Source organism: Corvus kubaryi, unplaced genomic scaffold, assembly GCF_017639235.1.
Source record: "Corvus kubaryi isolate FWS band 111438036 unplaced genomic scaffold, C.kubaryi_AGA036_p1.0 split1-65, whole genome shotgun sequence".
Taxonomy (NCBI): Eukaryota; Metazoa; Chordata; class Aves; order Passeriformes; family Corvidae; genus Corvus; species Corvus kubaryi.
This window is the reverse complement of record NW_024582080.1, coordinates 244424-263456: the sequence shown is the minus strand read 5'-3', so window position 1 is coordinate 263456 and position 19033 is coordinate 244424. Positions and strand designations below refer to the sequence as shown.

The following is a 19033-nucleotide window of genomic DNA, read 5'->3' as shown; positions in this document are numbered from 1 at the left end:
TTATCTTGTGTCATCACTTGGTTCCAAGCATACATTTTGTGGCAGAGTACATTAAGAAAAACAAAGCAAAGGCATGTTTTTTCCTTAGACACGTTTGTTTCTTTCACAGAATTAATTACCATTCTGCATGGTATTTTCCATGCAACACTGAATTTCTGTGTTAAAAATAGGAAACAGGAAATTAGGCATACACCTCAGAGCAGGATTGCCCCTGACCCTGAACTAGGCTAAGAGTTGCAGCAGGAAGAATGGAGCAGCAACATACAGGAGAAGGGAAGGTATAATCATCATACCACCAATGGCAACACAGAAAGAGTCCTATGACCAAACTCCAGAAACCCATTTAAAAAGTGATTCCACTGGAGCTGGAAGCTATAGAAGTCCCATCACCAAGACTGGTGGATGATGGCTGGGTGCTCATGAATTTGCAAGATGCTTATGCCCAATGCAGTATAGAGGGAGAAGCCCTATTTCTGCACAAAAGAAAAAAAATGACGGTAAATAATCTCCATAAGGAGTTCCATATGGTTTTTACCTTTTTGATCTTACAATGAGATTCACACCAAAAAGCTACAGGACCAATAGAATCAGATTCCTCTCTGAAAACTAATCAAGGACATAACACAACTATGCAAGAAGAAATTGCACTGGAATCAATAAAAAGCCTTGTCGAACAAGGAAGAATTAAAAAAAACAAAAATTAAAAAAAATGTGTCAGAATGAAGAAAATGTAAAAAAATTAACCGTTTTATACTAAACTGTATAACTCTGAAACAAGCTGATCAGAAAGTATATTTTCATACCCGAGTAAGTCTCTGAGATGCCAAGATCAAAACACATGCCAAACAAACTACATTTTCATTTCTGAGGAGCTCAGTCATATGTTCTGTGGAATTCAGTTATGTTTCATTTAGTCTATGAAACATTCATATAAAATATATAAGAGACAAACAAATGACATCTTACCTCATTGTGAGAGGTTTGCCCGCTTGTGTTCCAAAGAATTAGATCATTCTGCATGTTTGGAAAGTTAAAAAATAAAAAAAAAAAAAATTTCAGAAACTATATTAGTGATGTACAGCAATGGGACATTTTACTAATTATAGTCAGATACATATTAATACTTAGCTCTTTTTCACTGAAGCTATTCATTTGCATTAATAATAAATACTTTTATTGCTAGCTGAAGAACATTCTTTAAAAAGCATGTGGAAACTACTCACACAGATTTGTCATTAACTTTTTAGCTTCAATACTAAGGGATTATAGCTGCATTTATAAGACTTTAATGTTTGTTGGTTAAAATGCAGCATACTTTTTTTTTAATTAAACTACCACAAAAGTGCAATTTAAAAATATAGATTTTCAATACAGATTTGAAGAGAGAAGTATTCTGTAAAACATTAAATTTATAATTTCAATACAACATACTTTTTGTTACCATTTCTGTTATAGTTACAGCAGAAAAATGTATACCACTGATAAATATGAAATATAATCATTACTGATAAATATGAAATATAATCATTAATTCAGCATCAATCATAACTCAGTAGAAAGATAACTGGCATAAGTAAATTATAATTCAGCCAGAACAATTTCCCTAGGGCAAATTTTTTTTAATTGACAAAAAATGGAAACAAAAGAGAGCACCTGGAACACTAGGTCCCAACAGTCACAGAGCTTTCCAAAAGTTAGCAAAATGGGAAGGAAGATTACAGACCCATTTTGCTTCATGACCTTTCTTGGCCACTTTTCAAGATTAAAAAAAATTCTTCAGCCTTAGACATCTTTCATAATATTAGCTCAACCACTGTATTGCCTAGAATAAACAGAGAGAAATCTTACGCATCTGATCATAGCCAGTTCTACCTGGGGACTTGCATGCTCGACCACTTCTATTTTATTCTAGTGAGAATTTTGAATTTAAGATGAATTGAATTAATTTAGTAACACAAGCAGCGACGCAAGTGCTTACTATACTGCACAGAACACAGCATGATTAAAAACTTGCTCTTGCAGGACGTGTTTCCACTTCAGAGTGTGCCTAGTATTTTCACCTGCATAAGACAGTCCAGATCAGATCCCCACAAGTGTTCAGGAATATTTTGCTTCTTTTGGAGAGGTGAATTAGTGGTGTATCTTTGCTAAACAGTTCACAAAAATACAGAGACCACTTTGACACTGAATTAGCCTTGTCTGTTAATCTCAACAATGAAGTAAAGCTGCTCCAGATAAAGTGTGGTAACCCAAATGTATAACAGTATAACAAAGGAGATTAACCAACTCCATTTTCTGATGTTTTAAAGAAAAATTAAGATTAACAAAGTCATAAACTTATCACAGGAGTATTTGATCTTATGATGACGACTATATAAGAATATTTGAAAAGCATTAAGATAAACAAAAAACCACCTATTTCTGGATACAACAAATAATATTAAGGTACTGCCAATATAGACAGCATCTTCTGTAATTTTGTTCTCACAGTCTGCTTGCAAAGTGCAGTCACAAAATCCCCATACAGCAAGTTCTGAAGTAATAAAAAATGCCCCAAATATTTAGGGGTATTTTGTAGTTCCTAATTTCTGGATCATTACAGTGTACAAATCTTAAAATATTTTTGAAACTTTAAAACTATCATCTCAACCTATATACAGTCTGTTTGCAACATTAAATACAATTAAAAAAAACCTGCTGTTAATATAAACTTAGAAGCGTATATAACTATAAGAATATTTGGGGTGAGAGGGGAAGAGGAATCAGGTATTTCATTTTCTTGCTTTGAGATGACATTTTTTTCCAGGGGAATGCAACCCCTGCAACTACTACCCTTTTTATTGGATAAAAATGCTTTTATTGAATGTATTACGTAAGTTCTTTCCAAAGGGATAGGTCTTAATCAACTTTCCATTTACAGTCAAACCTTGAGACTCGTGCTAAGGCAAAAAAAAAAAAAAATTAAGCCAAATCCCCACAATGGGCCTAAACCCATTATCCCCACACACAAACTGACAGAATGCAATGATCCATTCCAAATGTTTCCACATTTATTGCATCTGGACACCTCCATACCTGGCTCAATGACCATTTTTCACCCTGTTCACAAGTTCTTGCTTCAGGCTTTGCTTTCTCCATAATCAACTCTCTCGTCCTCTGGAATTCCAGTTCCTCTTCAGGATTTTCTCTCTGTAAGATAAATAACTCTTCCGTCTGTACTGCTGGAAATAGAACTTTTTTTTGGTTTGGTTTTTTTTTTTTTGCATAATGTTACCTTGAAGTATTTCTTAAAAGTACTGTGATAAAAAGCAGACACAGAAGTAAGCAGATACTACAGAAGTGCAGTTCCAGCACTAACAGGTGGATGATGTAAATCTAAAACAACTATTTCATAAACTACATCAGTTCACCAGATACAGAACAAATAATAAGCAACATACATCACACTGTAAAATTCAAACCCCATACTTTAACTATACTTTCTGTAACTATAGTGACAGTACTCTGGAAAAACACTAAGTTTTACTTTCCAAAATATTTTGGGGTTATACTCAATGAATATATGTTTTCCTATGACAAAAATTGGAGATAATGGGGTCAAATGGTAGAAATGATGCATAGCTGAACTGGCACACAGGGAGAGAAGGCTCAGAAACTAAAATGCAAAAGTAGCTGATAAACACAGAAAAATTTTACATATACACACACAGAGACAAAAAAACCCCAACCAACCAACAAAAAACCCAGAACAATTCCATAAATATGTTAAAGAAGAATTAGTTTTGTCCTTCAGCCTACTTACTTTTTGCCTTCCCTACTTGGCAGATTACTAATTGATGAAATTGTGGGCTCATTTTCTGTCTTTCCCCCCAGAATATTTTGTAATAATACACTCATTAACATACCTGACCAAGAGAAGACATGTCCATCTGTATTTGACCACTATGTATAAAGACAAAGGCAAATATGTAATTCATTGTGTAGCAACTTGAACATCATGCATCTAACAATTTTTTTTTTTTCTAAAGAAGGTAACAAACTTTACTGTAGACTCCTAAAATTCTAAAACTGTTGCTGGTTCCCTGGGATACAGATTCACAGCACTGCTCTCTGAAATACCCATACTTAATCTGCAAGGTTTGAAATAAAAATGTTGCACTCGGCTATAGCTTTAGTAACCATTCTGTTCAGTATTTAATTTCAAACAAATGGATACACAAAGTACTGTTATAGTTATCATTTTCACCTGTTCAGTGTCATCCCTTAAGAGCTTTTGGAAATGCCTCTTGATGCTTCAGTTCAGTCAAAGCAACATTCATGGTTTCATCTGCAAAGTACCACCCTGAGCAATGGCTTGTAACAAAACAACAGGACCTGTTTACTGCCAACAACCATGTCATTATCTAGAAGCCAGCAGATTTCTGTATCTAACCTCTAGAACCCAGTATTCAAATGGAAGCCACAGCCCTGCCTATATATCCCCACTTGATTTACAGTGGCTGAAAATAAAGCAGTGAAACAGAAAATGAAAGAAAGCAGGAAATACAGGAACGCAAATATAGAAATAAAATGCAAACATCGAAAATACTGAAAAAGGTTGAATCTGAAATCTTCTACCTTCCCAGAAATGAAATGCCGTCTATGTGCAATAGGGTATGAAGATTTTAAATTCTGCAGAACACTAAACCAACAGTAACTGGACAAGCATTTTACAAGTTTGATAATCACACCCACTAGCAACAACAGCTTGTAAGAATTCCAGGCAGTGCACATTAGGTGTGCCAGCATCACCAACTGCTTCAGCCCCTACAGTGTTTTCTCTAACTCCTAAGGGGCCTTCAGTGTGAGATAAGAACAGTCCTGGATAGAGTTAGTTATTTCAACCAGGTTACCTTGACTAAGCCACCAAAGTTATATGGATGCACAAAAAAAAGTTACAACGTATAGGTGTAAGTTAAAAGCAAATGCCAGTTTTGTGCATCTTAAGCTAAGCGGCAGCAGAAGCATTTAAATTCCTTTCTGGAACTGGATAAACAAAAGAAACTCTTCAGTGTGAAAAAAAATTTTCACACTGCTTTATATAAAGCAAGTATATAAAAAAATGCCATAAAACCCCATAATTAAAAAAAAAAAAATATGAGGAACCTATGGCTCAGAGGACTGGAAGTCTATAGCATCATTTGACAAGTACTGGGCACTCAGATGTATCATGCTGCTTAAGTCTGGATGCTAATATACAGGAGGCGTATATCAAAAAGCCTATATGGTGCTCAGAAAATTAAAAATAAATGCTCATATTTTAAGGTTAGAAGAAGAAAGTGCAGCCACAAAGGCCCCAACACACTATAAAAACAGCAGTAGAGAAATATGGAAATACATTACATGATTAGACACTTCTAAAAGTAATTTTTCAAATTTACTATAGTGTACTAAATCTGTGTGTGAACAAAAAACAGATTTTCTGTATTTTATTGACCTTCTTAATTTAATACAAGTACCTAAATATGTAGGAAATACTAGGGCAATGTCTGGAAACAAAAAACCAAAATGACAAAATTTATCAGGCTAACGACTAAAATATTTTTGCTTTTTTCCAAAACAAACATTTTCCTTTTTTAACTACAACACTCTTCCAACACAGCAATAAGCCTCATATGAGATGCAGAAGCAATGGTACTAGGAAGCTAAAGGAACTAAAGAAATTTCCTAGTTATCTATTTCCTAATTTTATGACATTTTATTAAACAAAAATACTTTTGATCCAAGTATTTAGTATATGATTCAAGAATTCAAGTATTCTTTACATGATGCAAAATAAAGCCAGCTAACCATCTCTCTAGAAATACTAACAGGAATCAATTTCTGTCCTAAAAGTACAAAAGTCTGCTAGGTGAAAAAGGGGATCAAAATAGGCATTTAAAGTAAAGAACAGTGTAGTCACAAAAGCAAGCAGCTATCAAGGGAGGAAAGAGAACCAAGTATACTTAAGGCTGAAGTGACAAGGAGGTTTCTAATCTTCAGAGAAATGAAGCTGTAAACCTCATAGAAGTAAGAATTAAAATGAGTTTTGAAATGAACTTAATTTCTGAAGGTGATTACACTAAGAAAAGCAATAGCAAGCATCTGGACAGACAGAACTACAGACACCACTATTGTCAGACTTTTCCAGTAGGGCAAGCACTTGTTTTCTTTTAAATACATATTCCTTTGTCTAGCCACAGTTCCAAAGCCATTTTATGTGACTTTGGCCACTTAAAATTAGCATCTAAATTATAAAATCTTGCCATCTGTCATCAGGGGAAATCTAAATAACTTTCTTTGCCTCTTTCTCCTTTGGATTTCAGAAAACTAAAGAAACTCCACCATTAATTCAGGCACCTTCTTTGTGTGCTTCATTGAATTGGCATGAAGATGGGCCGGAAGCCCTTCTCATTCCAACAATATATACCAAGCATGACTAAGAGGAAAATTTATAGTCCCTAAAAGAAATGTGACAATCCTAGACAAAACGTCAGAGCATCACAGTAGTGTACATGAGATGAATGGTTAAGGGGTGTCCCCACCTCTGATTTTAGTTTTCTTTTATACCTTCTTAATTTACTGGGAATCTTGTCTGGATACTCGAGAGAGAACGTGAGTTTCCTTCTTAACTACCTTGCACACACTGGTATGACAACGAAGCACTTGGTAACTTCAGAGAGCTTCCAGTTGTCAGTTAAAAGAGAACTCTAATGTAATTCACAAAAAAATTTAAAATATATTACATTATATTGTTATTATATCAGCTATTGTAAGCATACCTGTTGGAATCTTGTAATAAATCTACTGCTTCTCTTAGTTGTTCTATCATTGCTATATCAATAGTTTGTTCTTCTGATAAATTTATTCTATAACAGAAAACAAAAACATTCAAAAAAAAGGTACAACAGCAATTATCACGGGTAGTCTGAATGTCAGTGTGTGAGCTCCACCTTCCAACGGGCATGCAAAAACTATAAGGGGAAAAACAGCCTCTCTGCACACTGGTATGTGCTGAATTTATGGAAAGAGCTTCTTCTGAAAAAACTCTCCAACACTTTGTCCTTAACAAAGCCCCTCAATCTAATACGTACATAAATAAATGTGACGAAGTAAAACTTTTAGCATTCAATTAAACAGAATGACTTCTAAAACTGAAAATTTATTTACCAATATCTGACTCTTAAATGCACTCATCCCATGTATTGTTTCAGCATGAATGGTAAATACAATGAATTTTTATAAGGGCCAGCTTGCTTTCTTTTGCTTTTCAACATTTGTAATTATTTTTGGGGAGTAGAAATATAACCTCCATTACTTCTGCCAATAAGGCTCTTTCAGAAACTACTTATTCTTTCCTCCCTTCAGGTTTGGGTCTTTTTTTTTATATCATATAGGACTACACTGTTCTGATGAGTGACAGCTTCACAGTACAGTCATGTTGAACTCCCTTTCCTTATGCACTCATTTCAGCAACTGATGTTCACTTGTTCTATTCTGGAATTAAATATCTATAAACTAACGATTGCTTCAATGTTAAAATTATGACAAGTAAGAAAAAAAATTAGGTATGTTTTCTAATTAAATTGACTTTTTAAATGTACATTAAATTTAGATCTTACACGTTTTGATGATCTTTTTTCAGCAATGCCTAAATAAACAAAATATCAAAATACCTAATAAAAAAGATTGCATTCTACATAGATAAAAAATTATTGGGGCATGAAAAATAATTAGTTGTAATATAACATCCATTCTATTCGTCAATAAAATGTAAAACACTGAGCACTCACAAAGTGCAAGGTTATGCTATTGCCATGCCTCCAAATCTATAAAATTATTAAACACCAAAGTAATACCAGTCCTGGTCAAACTAACTAAATGACATAGCTAATTATTTATAGATACATAAAAAATACTCACATTTCGTCTGCTTGCCATTGCGTGTCCTCTTCTATTCTCAATAATTCATCACACTCTGCTGCTCTGCTCTGTAAGCAGACAATGTGATAATGAGAACTGAACTTTGCAATTAAGTAGGCAGATAAATTCTGCTTTCCGACTCAGCACTGACCTAATTTATGTAACATTCTAGGTTGGCTGGTTGAAGCAATCCAACACTTCTGCTCCATTCCTCACTCCTACCCCCTTTTAAGATACTGATTACAAGATCTTCTATTCAGAAGATCTTACTGAGGTCAACAGCCCTAACCCTCCTTTAACTGTATAAAGAAAGTCAAGCAGCGTAAGAATTCTTTGTTCTATGTCCCAGATTCCATTTGTGACTTTCTGGCATATAGAAACAATGCTTCAATTAACCACAATCCCAACTCTCCTCCTACTTGCTCTCCTACTGCAGCCAGATTTGTTTACAAGGCAAGGAAATGCCAAACACGCAAAGAGTAGCAATTATGTACCTCATGTATAATTATTAACAGGATTCATATTTGACAATTTTGACAGTCATGAATAATTTCTTTTTTAAAAGGAACAAATTGGAACAAAAGTTGCATCCAGGAATTTGTATCAGTCAGCCAGTTATTTTGGTTCCAATGTAGTCATAAATTAGATCTCCCTATACCTATAAATATGAAGTGCTACTTATTTGAAAACTTGAGTCTCTTTTATGCTTCCACTTGGTGTTTTGCAACTCTTTCATGTCAGACAGGCAGGACCACTAAAGCAGTTCAGCTGCCAGTAAAGACAGAAGCTCTCTGAATGAATGTGGTATTTGTACTTGTAGAGAATGAACTGCAGAAAACAGAGGCTTATCCTCTTTTGTGTCATGTGTTCGGCACATCAGTAGCATCATCCTGTACCAATAAATTCTACCCAATTTTGCACTAAAGAGTATACCAGCTTCTCTAACATTCTCCAATGATGGCTCATTTCCCAGTGACAATCCCTAGTAGAATGAATAAAGCCATTCTTTGTCACCTTTCTTCACCTTACAGGAATACACATCATGATGTCTTCCTATAACAAGGGTACATACCATAAGACAACAAAAATGCAGCACTTATTCTAGAAGGTGATATAATTTGTCTTTATGGATCTCTCAACTGCTACCATAATGTTTAAAAAATTAAGAAAATGTATTTTACTACCATAACATTACTTCAAAACTTCATCCACCACATCTAGCACAAAGTCATCTCGCATTTTAGCAATGCAACAAATACAATAAATCGCTCAATTCAGAATATAATGCAAGTAGCGCAGAACACACCTGCCATTTTTTCTTAAAGCCTTAAACATAGTTAAAGCACATCTCTCACATATCCTAGAAAGAGTTATGGGTAAATTGTCCCAGATCAATTGCAATAATTTTAAACATACCTGCTTATTTTTGCCTTCTGTATCTTTTTAAAACACTGCACTCATGAAAGCAGTGAAAGTATTTCCCCCCACTTAACATTGTTGCAAACTTGCCTTAATGTAGCTCATAAATTCAGTAGTAAGAGTATCCAATTCATCAAACTGGCTTCCTGTTTCTCGTGACTTATCATTGACAAACACGTGAGATGATCCTTGATGGAATTCCACTAAGAACAGCAAAAAAGAAGAATGATTTCTGGTTCAGCTCAACATTTGTTACACAACATAATTTACTTGTATTAAATCACAGAGTTTAAAAACAAAGTTTAAATTCAAACCACATTAAAAATTTCAAACAGGTTGCATATGCATGCCCAAAGCCTTCTGGGTAGGTAGGCAGGCACAGAATCAACAACAGAATTTCCCTGTATTTAACTTCCACATTTTTACATTCCAACCTTTTCTTGAGTTAGCATGGTGACCTGAATCATCCTTTATAATATGATCTTCTTCCACAATGTCTGACATTGGAACGTTAAAGCTGATAGTATCTTCATCAGATGGCTAGGAAAAAATAAGAGAAACACTAGTTCCAGCTCAAACCAAGAATGACAAAAATGTACATATTCACAACAGTGCTCAGTAAAGAGCTGCAAATTAACATGAGAGAGGATACCAGAGCATCTAACACGACCACATCCTGTTGCAAGAAGTTGTAGTCATGCTGAATACATGCTCACAGGAGGTTTGCCAAGCAGAACAGTTCATATGTCCTCTTTTCCTGTCTTCCTCACTGCACTAGTCCTCTCCTTGCAATGACACCACTGCACTGTGCTGCTCTCTTGTGCTTCCCTGAGGCAGCTGAAAACAGGGGCTCCTTGTAGCCACCAAAGTCTGTAGAAACGCTGGGCCTCACATCACAGTCCTTTTTTTCTTTCCCTCCAAGACTATTCTTCCCCGCTTTACCATGAAGCTTCTGAACTGAATGCCTAGAGCAATCAAGACGAACTTTGTAGACCAAGGCAACATCTTTAATTATATTAACTGACTGAGCTGAAAAAAAAAAAAAGCATAAACTCTGAAGTACACTAGCCTTTTCTGACTTAAAAGCTCTCCCATTTTGTTCAGCTGTATTAGCTGGTACACTAAACACATTACTTGTATCTACAAACCTATCCCATCTATGACTTTACAGATAGCAGCTGCACAAGGAAGCACTGACACACTTCTGTCCCAGGCCACTACGGCTCTGTTTCTTTGTAGGGCCAGCAGTGACCTGCTCAAGTGGGACCTGCTCACGCTCTCTCCTGAGGTGAACTAGAGCAAAACCACAGTTTGCAGAAGAGGCCAAGTTTTTATTCTTGTTCTCCTAAGATAGAGAACTTACCATTACAGCAGTCTCAGAACTTTGCAAATGTGTTCGCCAGCAAACCCATGGGTGTTGCTTATTCTTTAAATGCTCTGTGTTTCTGTAACTTGCTACTCTGTGCATACATTTTCCATAAATGTATTCTGTAATTATAACTGCTATAATACATATATAGTAGTTTGTTTCATATCCTTGAAGAATATATATTTTTAAGGAAATTATATTCCCCATTTTATCAGTTCAGACCAGTGTGCAAAGATCTGCAATGAGATGGGACTGTATTATATATAATCAGTTATTTAATTCTAGCTAGCTTCTAGTAGAAGTTTGCCATTCTTCCTACTTTTGAATGTTCATATTCCATGTAGAAGGTATTTTTTTCTAACTCCTGAAGCTAAAGTGTGTGATAAAGGAGGGAGCAAATCTACCTTGGTCTTAAAAACTCTGTCAAATATACATGCAGTTATTCTTATTTTCCAAGAATACGTTGGACTCAAAACATGTTGTAAACATGGACCATGATGAATGTTCTTTCTAATGAGCAAACTACACGTTATTAACTCCGTGGCTTCACTAGCTGTATTCTTCTGCTTAAGGAGAAAAATTTCAGAAGAGTGTTCAGGGGCTTCATAAAGCCTTTCCAAAATAAATTTCAAAATTTTAAATTAATAGTATTTTAAAACAAAACAAATTAGTAGCTCAAACAGAAAATAAATGATGCTTCAAGTATTCTAAGCACAAAAGCCACTGTTCTTTTAGATCTGAAGCAACGACAATCCAACAGCTTAAGAAAAAAAAAGACAGGTACAGTATAAATTCATTCAGACAACCAAGGTTACAGTTCCTTCTCTTTCAGGCTGTATCTCATGTGACATTTAAGCACTATATTTAATCATTCTAGATCAAAGTTCATGTTGTGTTAATTTTTCAACTATCCTTTGAAAATAGCACAGTAATATGTTCCTACACACATTATTAGAAGTTCTGGATCCTAAACAGGTACACTTTTCTCAGGGGAGTAACACATACTTTGAAGAAAATATTTTGGAGTGCTGGTATGAAAAAAGGAACAGACCATTCAATTTGGAAACAAAAAAATATTCCTTTTACAGGCTATGTCTGTAAAATTCTGCAACTGATTTTCCAGGTGTTTCCTGTCAGTATACTATGAAACAAAAACTATCCAAAGCAGCTTTGGATAATACAAAAGTATTGCTCCTTTACAGGTGAAATACTGTATCCAACTTCCTTCTTCCACAGTTTTATTTTTTATTCAGACAGCAACAGAATATAATAGACATATAAGAATCAAAACTACTTAACGTTATTCTAAGAATTCAGATGACGCACTTTGAAAGATTCTTCATATACATTACTGCTGGTACTAATGCATCACTCACATGGGTATTAAAGCAGAGACACCATTCTAATCTCATTCTCATGAATTTTAACAAAAGAAAAAATAAGGCCAAAGGAAGTGGGAAAATTAATCAAAATGCTATATTTTTTCCTAAAAGATGAGGTACATGGTACACTGCCTTAAGGCAGAATTTGGCTTTAAGTTGCAGTGATCAATTTTACAGCAACACTACAAAATACCTTTCACTTGAAATGACCAAGATGGCTCTAGCTGTGAAAACTGATGCTGTAATGACCCTATAAAGTCAGAGAGAGATACAGAAACAGTTCATTTCATCAACTACTCCCTCCTATGTGTATTCATCCAAAGTTAATTGGCAAGCTTCCTAAAGACTACATTAGTGTTCAAACAAGTGATTCTTTTATGTTATGAAGTTACACACAGGAAAAATGATGTTGTAGCATTTCCTGTAAAAGAGTAGAAACTCAATAGCCACTACCTTTCAGACTAGTTTGTACTCAAAAAAAAAAATGCCCAAAAACATGTTTTACTGATTGTTTTATGACTGATCATTTAATGTTTATCCAATGTTTGGTATGTAACTTTCTGACTGTAATTAATAACATATGTGAACCTGTATTTGCATCATGCTAATATTTCTTGAACAATTCCCACATCTTACACAGGTATTAAAGGTCACATCAGAACGAAAGCGAGTGGTAAATTTACTACCAAATGCATTTTGGATTACTGATCTCAGCATCTAGTTCTCCTTAATAGTAGAGCAGCAGTCAGGTGGGGATAGAATGAGTAAATTGTTCTCATATAAAAAAAGCTTTGTGCTATTAAAAATGTATTGGTTCACTGTTGGTAGTCTTTAAAGTACGTTTTCCAGCATTTCAATTGCTGTATTTTCATTACAGGTAACATAATCTATTTACTAACGGTGATATTTATAGCTAAAGAGGAAATTCTGCAATAACAGTTTCATTAACAAGCCAGCTGAGCTTCAGGAAGTGTAAGACTGGCAAAACAGTTTGTAAATGTCTCTGAACGGACTGCATGCTCTCACACCTAGAGGAAAACCATTAGAGAATTGGCTAGAAATCATAACAATTCTGCTTCACTTCCATCTACCAAGAAACTTGCCCAAACACTTGGAAATTCACGTGAGGTTTTTTAAAGTACTACTGTATTTAAAAGACCAATCAGTGTGTAAGTGGATTCATGTTCAATTTGCTTTTCAGTAACTATAAATTCAGTACCTAAGCTTGATTCTTCATACATTTATTCCACAAGAAACAGAATCCCTTTTCCTCAAAGGAAGAGAAAAACACAAAAAAAATCAGTGTAAAATTATTTTAAGTAGCAAGAAGGTCATCCTTTTATTGTGAGGTATTTCCCATTAGGTCAGACCACAAATCCCATTATTGTACATTTCAGAAAGATCATCATCACTGATTTATACTGCTCATTATTTAGTTATTTATCATTATGTATTCAGTTCAACTCCATATAGATTTAGTGCCCTGTTCAGCTGAGCAGTGCCTCAGAAAAAAAACCAGAACTCCGTGAAAGTCAGTTCCAACTGCTTAGGACAACACTAGTCCCACAAAGCTATCCTTTCTCTTTGCTCAGTCAGACAGAAAAGTTCAGGAAAGGATCTGAAGGTTTATTTTCAGCATTGCCTAGCTGCCAGAACATTTAAACACATTAAGATCTGCAAAGTTTCTAAAGTTTCTACATTTTAGCAATCTGCCATAACCAATCACAGAACATACTGGGACTGGGCACTGTTGATTCCAAACAGGAAAGAGTAATCAGGCAAAGAGAAAAATATGTGAGAAGTCATCAGCTTGTAACCTAACATGTTTACTTTGTTGAAAACAGCAGATGTGAATTCTGGTCTGTTTTTCATTCTCTAGATTATGCAAACTCCTGGAAAACTGTAGAAAATTTTCACTATTGGCAAGTCTGTAACCATTTGGAAGCAAGTGTCTCATTGCCAGACAGTGTACAAACAAAAAAATTTTTTAAAAAATCAAAAAAATCACAGGCTCCTTTTATCTTTGCTTTAGCCATTTCTTAGTGTGAAATTCTTGTCAAGGATATGGTTGCACAGCTTTTAAGTCTAAAAATCTTTTCATATTATTACCCAACTTAAAACACAGTCAAAATATGAGTGCTGGAAGAGGAGCTGGACACAAAATGCAGATAACTCACCTCTGTTGCTGACAAACGTTTATCACCATTATCACTACCAACACCTGAATCTGAGTCCTTTTTACTTGGGTAGATGTCATCAATGCTAGACGTGAATAAAAAGAATTAAAAATCATTAAAAAGTTATAATAGTTTTTATGTTCAAATTTTGTCCTGGTGTCACTTAACCCTGAGCAAATTTTGAACCATTCTTAATAATAGAAGGTGAAATAGCCTAGTACAGTAAATACTAAAAATTTACAATCTGGTGATGATAAAATAGATCAGATTGTATGGCTAGTTAGCCTAATGATTAATGAAACAACAAATCATTTGCTATTAGCTTGCTTTTGTCCATACACTAGGCAAAACTGCTTAGTTACTAGCTAAGCAGCACAGGAATCCAACTGAAGCAATTTAGCCATGGAAGAAGCATCCAAAATAGTAAAACTCAAACTGGAGTCAAGCGATTTAATTGCAACCATTGATCCATTAAAAATGAACTAATATCTCCCTGAGGCTTGAAGTAATTATTAACACAGAAACCTCCTTTTCATGCCTTAAAATAGACTTTGGAATTTAGGTTTTAAAGAAAATTACTGTAATAACAGCAACTGCTCTCTATTCTGGTTTCATTACCCAATATGACCTCTACTCATTTTAAAGTGCACTATTAGATGCAATATTCTCATCACCTAACTTTTTTAAAAATATACATTATCCCTTTATTTGCTCTCCTGAAAACTGTGATACTGAAATCAGATTGACACAGCAATTTAAGAAAGGAGCTTTATCAGCCTTCACATGACTAAGGTATATGATTAATTAATCCTAATCTTAAATAACCTTTTATCAGTAAACACTGAGGATTGTTTTGTAGAAACTGCCTTTGGAAATCTACTCTGTACCATCCCCTTACCCTGACCTATATTCTTCAGTATGACCAAAATATCAGACGGGACATGACATTCCTGTCAATTTTCTTGTATACTAAAAGAACAAAACAGAAAACCAGTAGGTGTTTCCCAAATGGAAAACCATTCCATCCTGGATTCTTCTCACCTTTGCCATTTATCTGATAGAAATTCACAAAGGGATCTCCAAAGGTACATGGAGGAAAACAATTTATTTGAAACCTTACTGAGATGACTGAAAGGGAGATTCCATAACAGCTCTTGTTGTTTTCCTGTCAGGGTTTTAACAGTAACATCTTTATTATTATTCATATCAACACTTCATTTTCATTGAGTACTTCTCTTCAAGGATATTATACTTTCTCTGATTGGTTATATTACACTCCCTATGTTAGCAAAGAAAGACTGGGCTAAAAGCTGATTTCCAACCAGCTACGGAGATCCTCATAGAAAGAAGCTGCTTTGTATCTGGTTCCTGTCCTTAAACCATGGTACAAGATGACCTTTCCTATGAGTCTGATGCAAGACACAGAAGATTTGGCCTCATTTTGCTAACACATCAGCACACTTCATTTTAAAAGCACTTCAACATCCATGCAGTTATCTTTGTTTGGCAGATGACTTTGTATGAATTAAAAAAGATTAAGATTACTATGTCACGAATGTGTAAACATATAAATCACATATAAATCATAAAACATATTAATCACAAAATAACAGACAAAATTAAAATTTATTTAATGTGTTGATAGATAGATAGATCCAACACTTAATGTAACTACCATTTGATTGTTTTCAATGTATTCCAGGAGTCCACTAGGAAGAGGTTAGATTTAAACTAAGGTTCATTTTTAAACTCCTAACTAATGTGCTGCTAACTTTAATCAGAACTGATTTTTAATTTTCTAAACTCTTACAGGGATTTCATTAGAATAAAAGCAAATTTGTTTAACTTAAATCAAAGCAAATGAAATCTTTATGCAAAAAAGTACACTCTAAATAGCATCTAGAGAAACAAAACGGTGGAATCTAAAGATAAATACTATTTCATTGTTTATAAGTGTTACATGAAAAAACAAAGTGAGACTTTCATACATACCTCTCTTCCACAGGTTGTGGCAAATGCTGTGGTTCTATGGCATTAAGGTACAGTGAGTCTGCTGTTTTGATCTGACAGGCTTGTACAGTCAGATATTTGAATATATGCACCTTACCCTTTGTACAAATCTGTCAGACAAAGAAAAAATTAGGTTTATAACTACAATGAAAAAAGTAATTTATTCGAAGTGTCACTTAGTTTAAACCTCCCTGAAATTCAACTAATATTATAAATTTCACTTAAAGGAAAATAGATTTTACTCTTTTTTTTAAATTACAAAGTACTTCTATTATCTACTCAGTTATTTGTGTGTATCAGTATAAATATCCTCAGAGACTAAGACCGAAAACAAGAAAATAATGTATTCTACTTTACAAAAAGCCAACTGAGCTTCTAACTCAAAAAAATTACATTAAAATATACAGTATGGCCTATTACTAACTATAAAGCGAGTAATTAATTATTTTTCAAAATTAGTGTATAATGACATTTAATTAACCAGTGTGCTCTTTCTATCCTTGGTCACATTATTTTTAGTAGTGTCCAAACATACTTATGATGCAATTCATTTCATTTTAGAATTTTCTTTCTCTTTAAGTGTACACTTCAATTTACTTTGTATTTTTTTTAAAGGCAGTATCACTATTGATTATGAAAAGCATTTCTCCAGTATAATAAAATGTCTTAAGTATTTCAACAGCTGTTGATCTAGAACAATTGTAGCTTTCAGAGGTGCAGTTTGAATTTACTGTTCAGTAAGTCAACAACAACAAAATTGTCCATAAGCAGCAAGCACAGGTTGCATTCCTTTATCATTATTACTCAGTGGCCTACAGTTCCAAAGAGGCATTTTATTTCTTTGTGTATCACAATCTATAAGCTTACACTATAAAGTGGAATAAATTTCGCATGGATTATGTTTTAGACCATCTGCATATTTTTTAAGTTAATAGCAAATCACTGTAGGACCTTCTAGAACTGGATTCTTTTTAACAGAAAAAAAATTTCCCAGGAAGTTTATCACTACTCCTTTTCAAAACTATACACACATTCCAACATTAAGTTTCATATGCAGATAGAAATGAAAAAAATAAACAAACAGCTAACAGAATGGACACCTTCTAGACGTGTGTTGGCTTAAGTGGTGTACAAATTCATATTGAAAACACAGGATATTTTTTATGTCTTATTTAGATATCAACAACTAATGTCTGTGACGAATGAAACTCAGAAGCCTGCAATTGCAGAAGGTGACATTTTACAGTCTAATGTGTTAGCAGCCATCCAATATTAGGCACAATTTAAATTATAGCTGTTACTTACTTGTGCTGGTGGAGATTGCAAAGGATTATTCTCAAGCAGTAATACTTGTAACTGCACCATCTTTCTAAAACAAATTGGAATCACAAGCACTTTATTGCAGGAAAAGTCAAACTTTACCAAGGGAAGCTGTACTAGTTCTAAAAGTAATAAAAAGGAGAGAAGGTGTTATATCTGTTTTTATTTTTGGCATAAAGTAATAAAATATTTCTGAATAACCCTTCTTTTGCATTCAGGAAAAATACAAACTCAGGGAGGAATAAGATCAATATTTACTCCATTCTATACTGGGAAATAAAAGAGTGTTATTGTTATACAAGTAATAATAAATTTTAAAACAAATACTTCAACGTTTTTTTTTTTTCCTGAAACTCAGCTGACAGCTCCCATACTGCATTCAGACACTTATTCAACTTAAAAGTTGCCTAGAATCATAAAGATACACTGAAGAAACCTGACACACTGTTCTTCAGTGGATACCATTGAATGTTATATTCTGCACACTCAAATGGAATAAATTCAAACACAAGGTAATAGCTACTTTTTAATTGTAGCTATTTATATGATTAAAAAGTACTTTCAAAATTATAATAGGAAGAGCTACTATAAAGATATTTTTTTGTTCGTTTGCTTTTACCTTGGGGTAAAACTTCGAGGTAATTTCTTCTGACATTCAGTTCTTTTAAAGATTTCAGCTGGCCTATCTGCTGTGGCAAAGCTGTGATTTCATTACAGCTGACATCCTACAGTAAAACAGTAATAACTGTTTATTATAAAGAATAATGAACTTCCAGCTCCTACATGTTCCATAATACAAACATAGTTAATTTGCTATTACCATTGTAACATTTTATTAACCTGGAAAAATGCAACAATCTATGTCCGGTAGTCACAATGCAAAAAAAAAAAAAAAAAAAACCACAAAAAACAAAACATGGGAAAATGTTTGCACATTATTTAAAACCAGACCAAATTCTTATTTGAAGAACAAGTTAATTTTAAAAGATAATTTAATTTTTATAGAAATATTCAAAACTATTTAGTTAAGAAGTTCTACTTTTTTGTTCTTTTCTTCATATGAAGAATTCAGTATCATGATTATATAACCAAGTATGTTAGGATGAAATGTAAAAATCCTGGTGTGTGCATCTGAGTTTTTAAAAAGGTTCTTCTTCTAGATGGAATCTTTAAGCAAAATAATAGTAATAACAATAGTAATACAGTGGTAACATTCTGTAATGATGGTCAGTAAAGGCATGTATTTGATCATCATAGCACGTAGTAGGTCATAATGAAATAGGACAGAGCTTGTTTAGCATTACATAACTATTCCTAACAAGAAACTGCTATGAATGTGGATGCAAGATCAACTTCTTGGATTAAGTCAGTCTGCAATGAGACAACTGTTAAATACTAGCTATCATTTTTCCTGC

At 34.0% G+C, this 19033-nt stretch overlaps 1 protein-coding gene across 6 annotated transcripts in view; it reads right to left on the bottom strand.

Annotated features, from left to right (window-relative positions):
• LRCH1 (leucine rich repeats and calponin homology domain containing 1) overlaps positions 1 to 19033 on the bottom strand; it is a 118855-nt gene that overhangs the window by 36661 nt on the left and 63161 nt on the right. For 5 of the 6 annotated variants that reach the window (XR_006013800.1, XR_006013801.1, XR_006013803.1 and 2 more), the window contains exons 4-14: positions 18238 to 18343; positions 17604 to 17740; positions 16281 to 16408; positions 14289 to 14373; positions 9795 to 9900; positions 9451 to 9563; positions 7942 to 8009; positions 6801 to 6887; positions 3906 to 3942; positions 3076 to 3189; positions 967 to 1014 (exon numbers count right to left, since the gene is read on the bottom strand). Coding sequence is in view for 2 of the 6 variants with exons in the window: in XM_042014251.1 (XP_041870185.1) it covers positions 967 to 1014; positions 3076 to 3189; positions 3906 to 3942; positions 6801 to 6887; positions 7942 to 8009; positions 9451 to 9563; positions 9795 to 9900; positions 14289 to 14373; positions 16281 to 16408; positions 17604 to 17740; positions 18238 to 18343 (1029 nt within the window). In the remaining 4 variants the exon portion in view is untranslated. The remainder of the gene's footprint in view (positions 1 to 966; positions 1015 to 3075; positions 3190 to 3905; positions 3943 to 6800; positions 6888 to 7941; positions 8010 to 9450; positions 9564 to 9794; positions 9901 to 14288; positions 14374 to 16280; positions 16409 to 17603; positions 17741 to 18237; positions 18344 to 19033) is intronic. The other variant, XR_006013802.1, reaches the window with a different exon arrangement.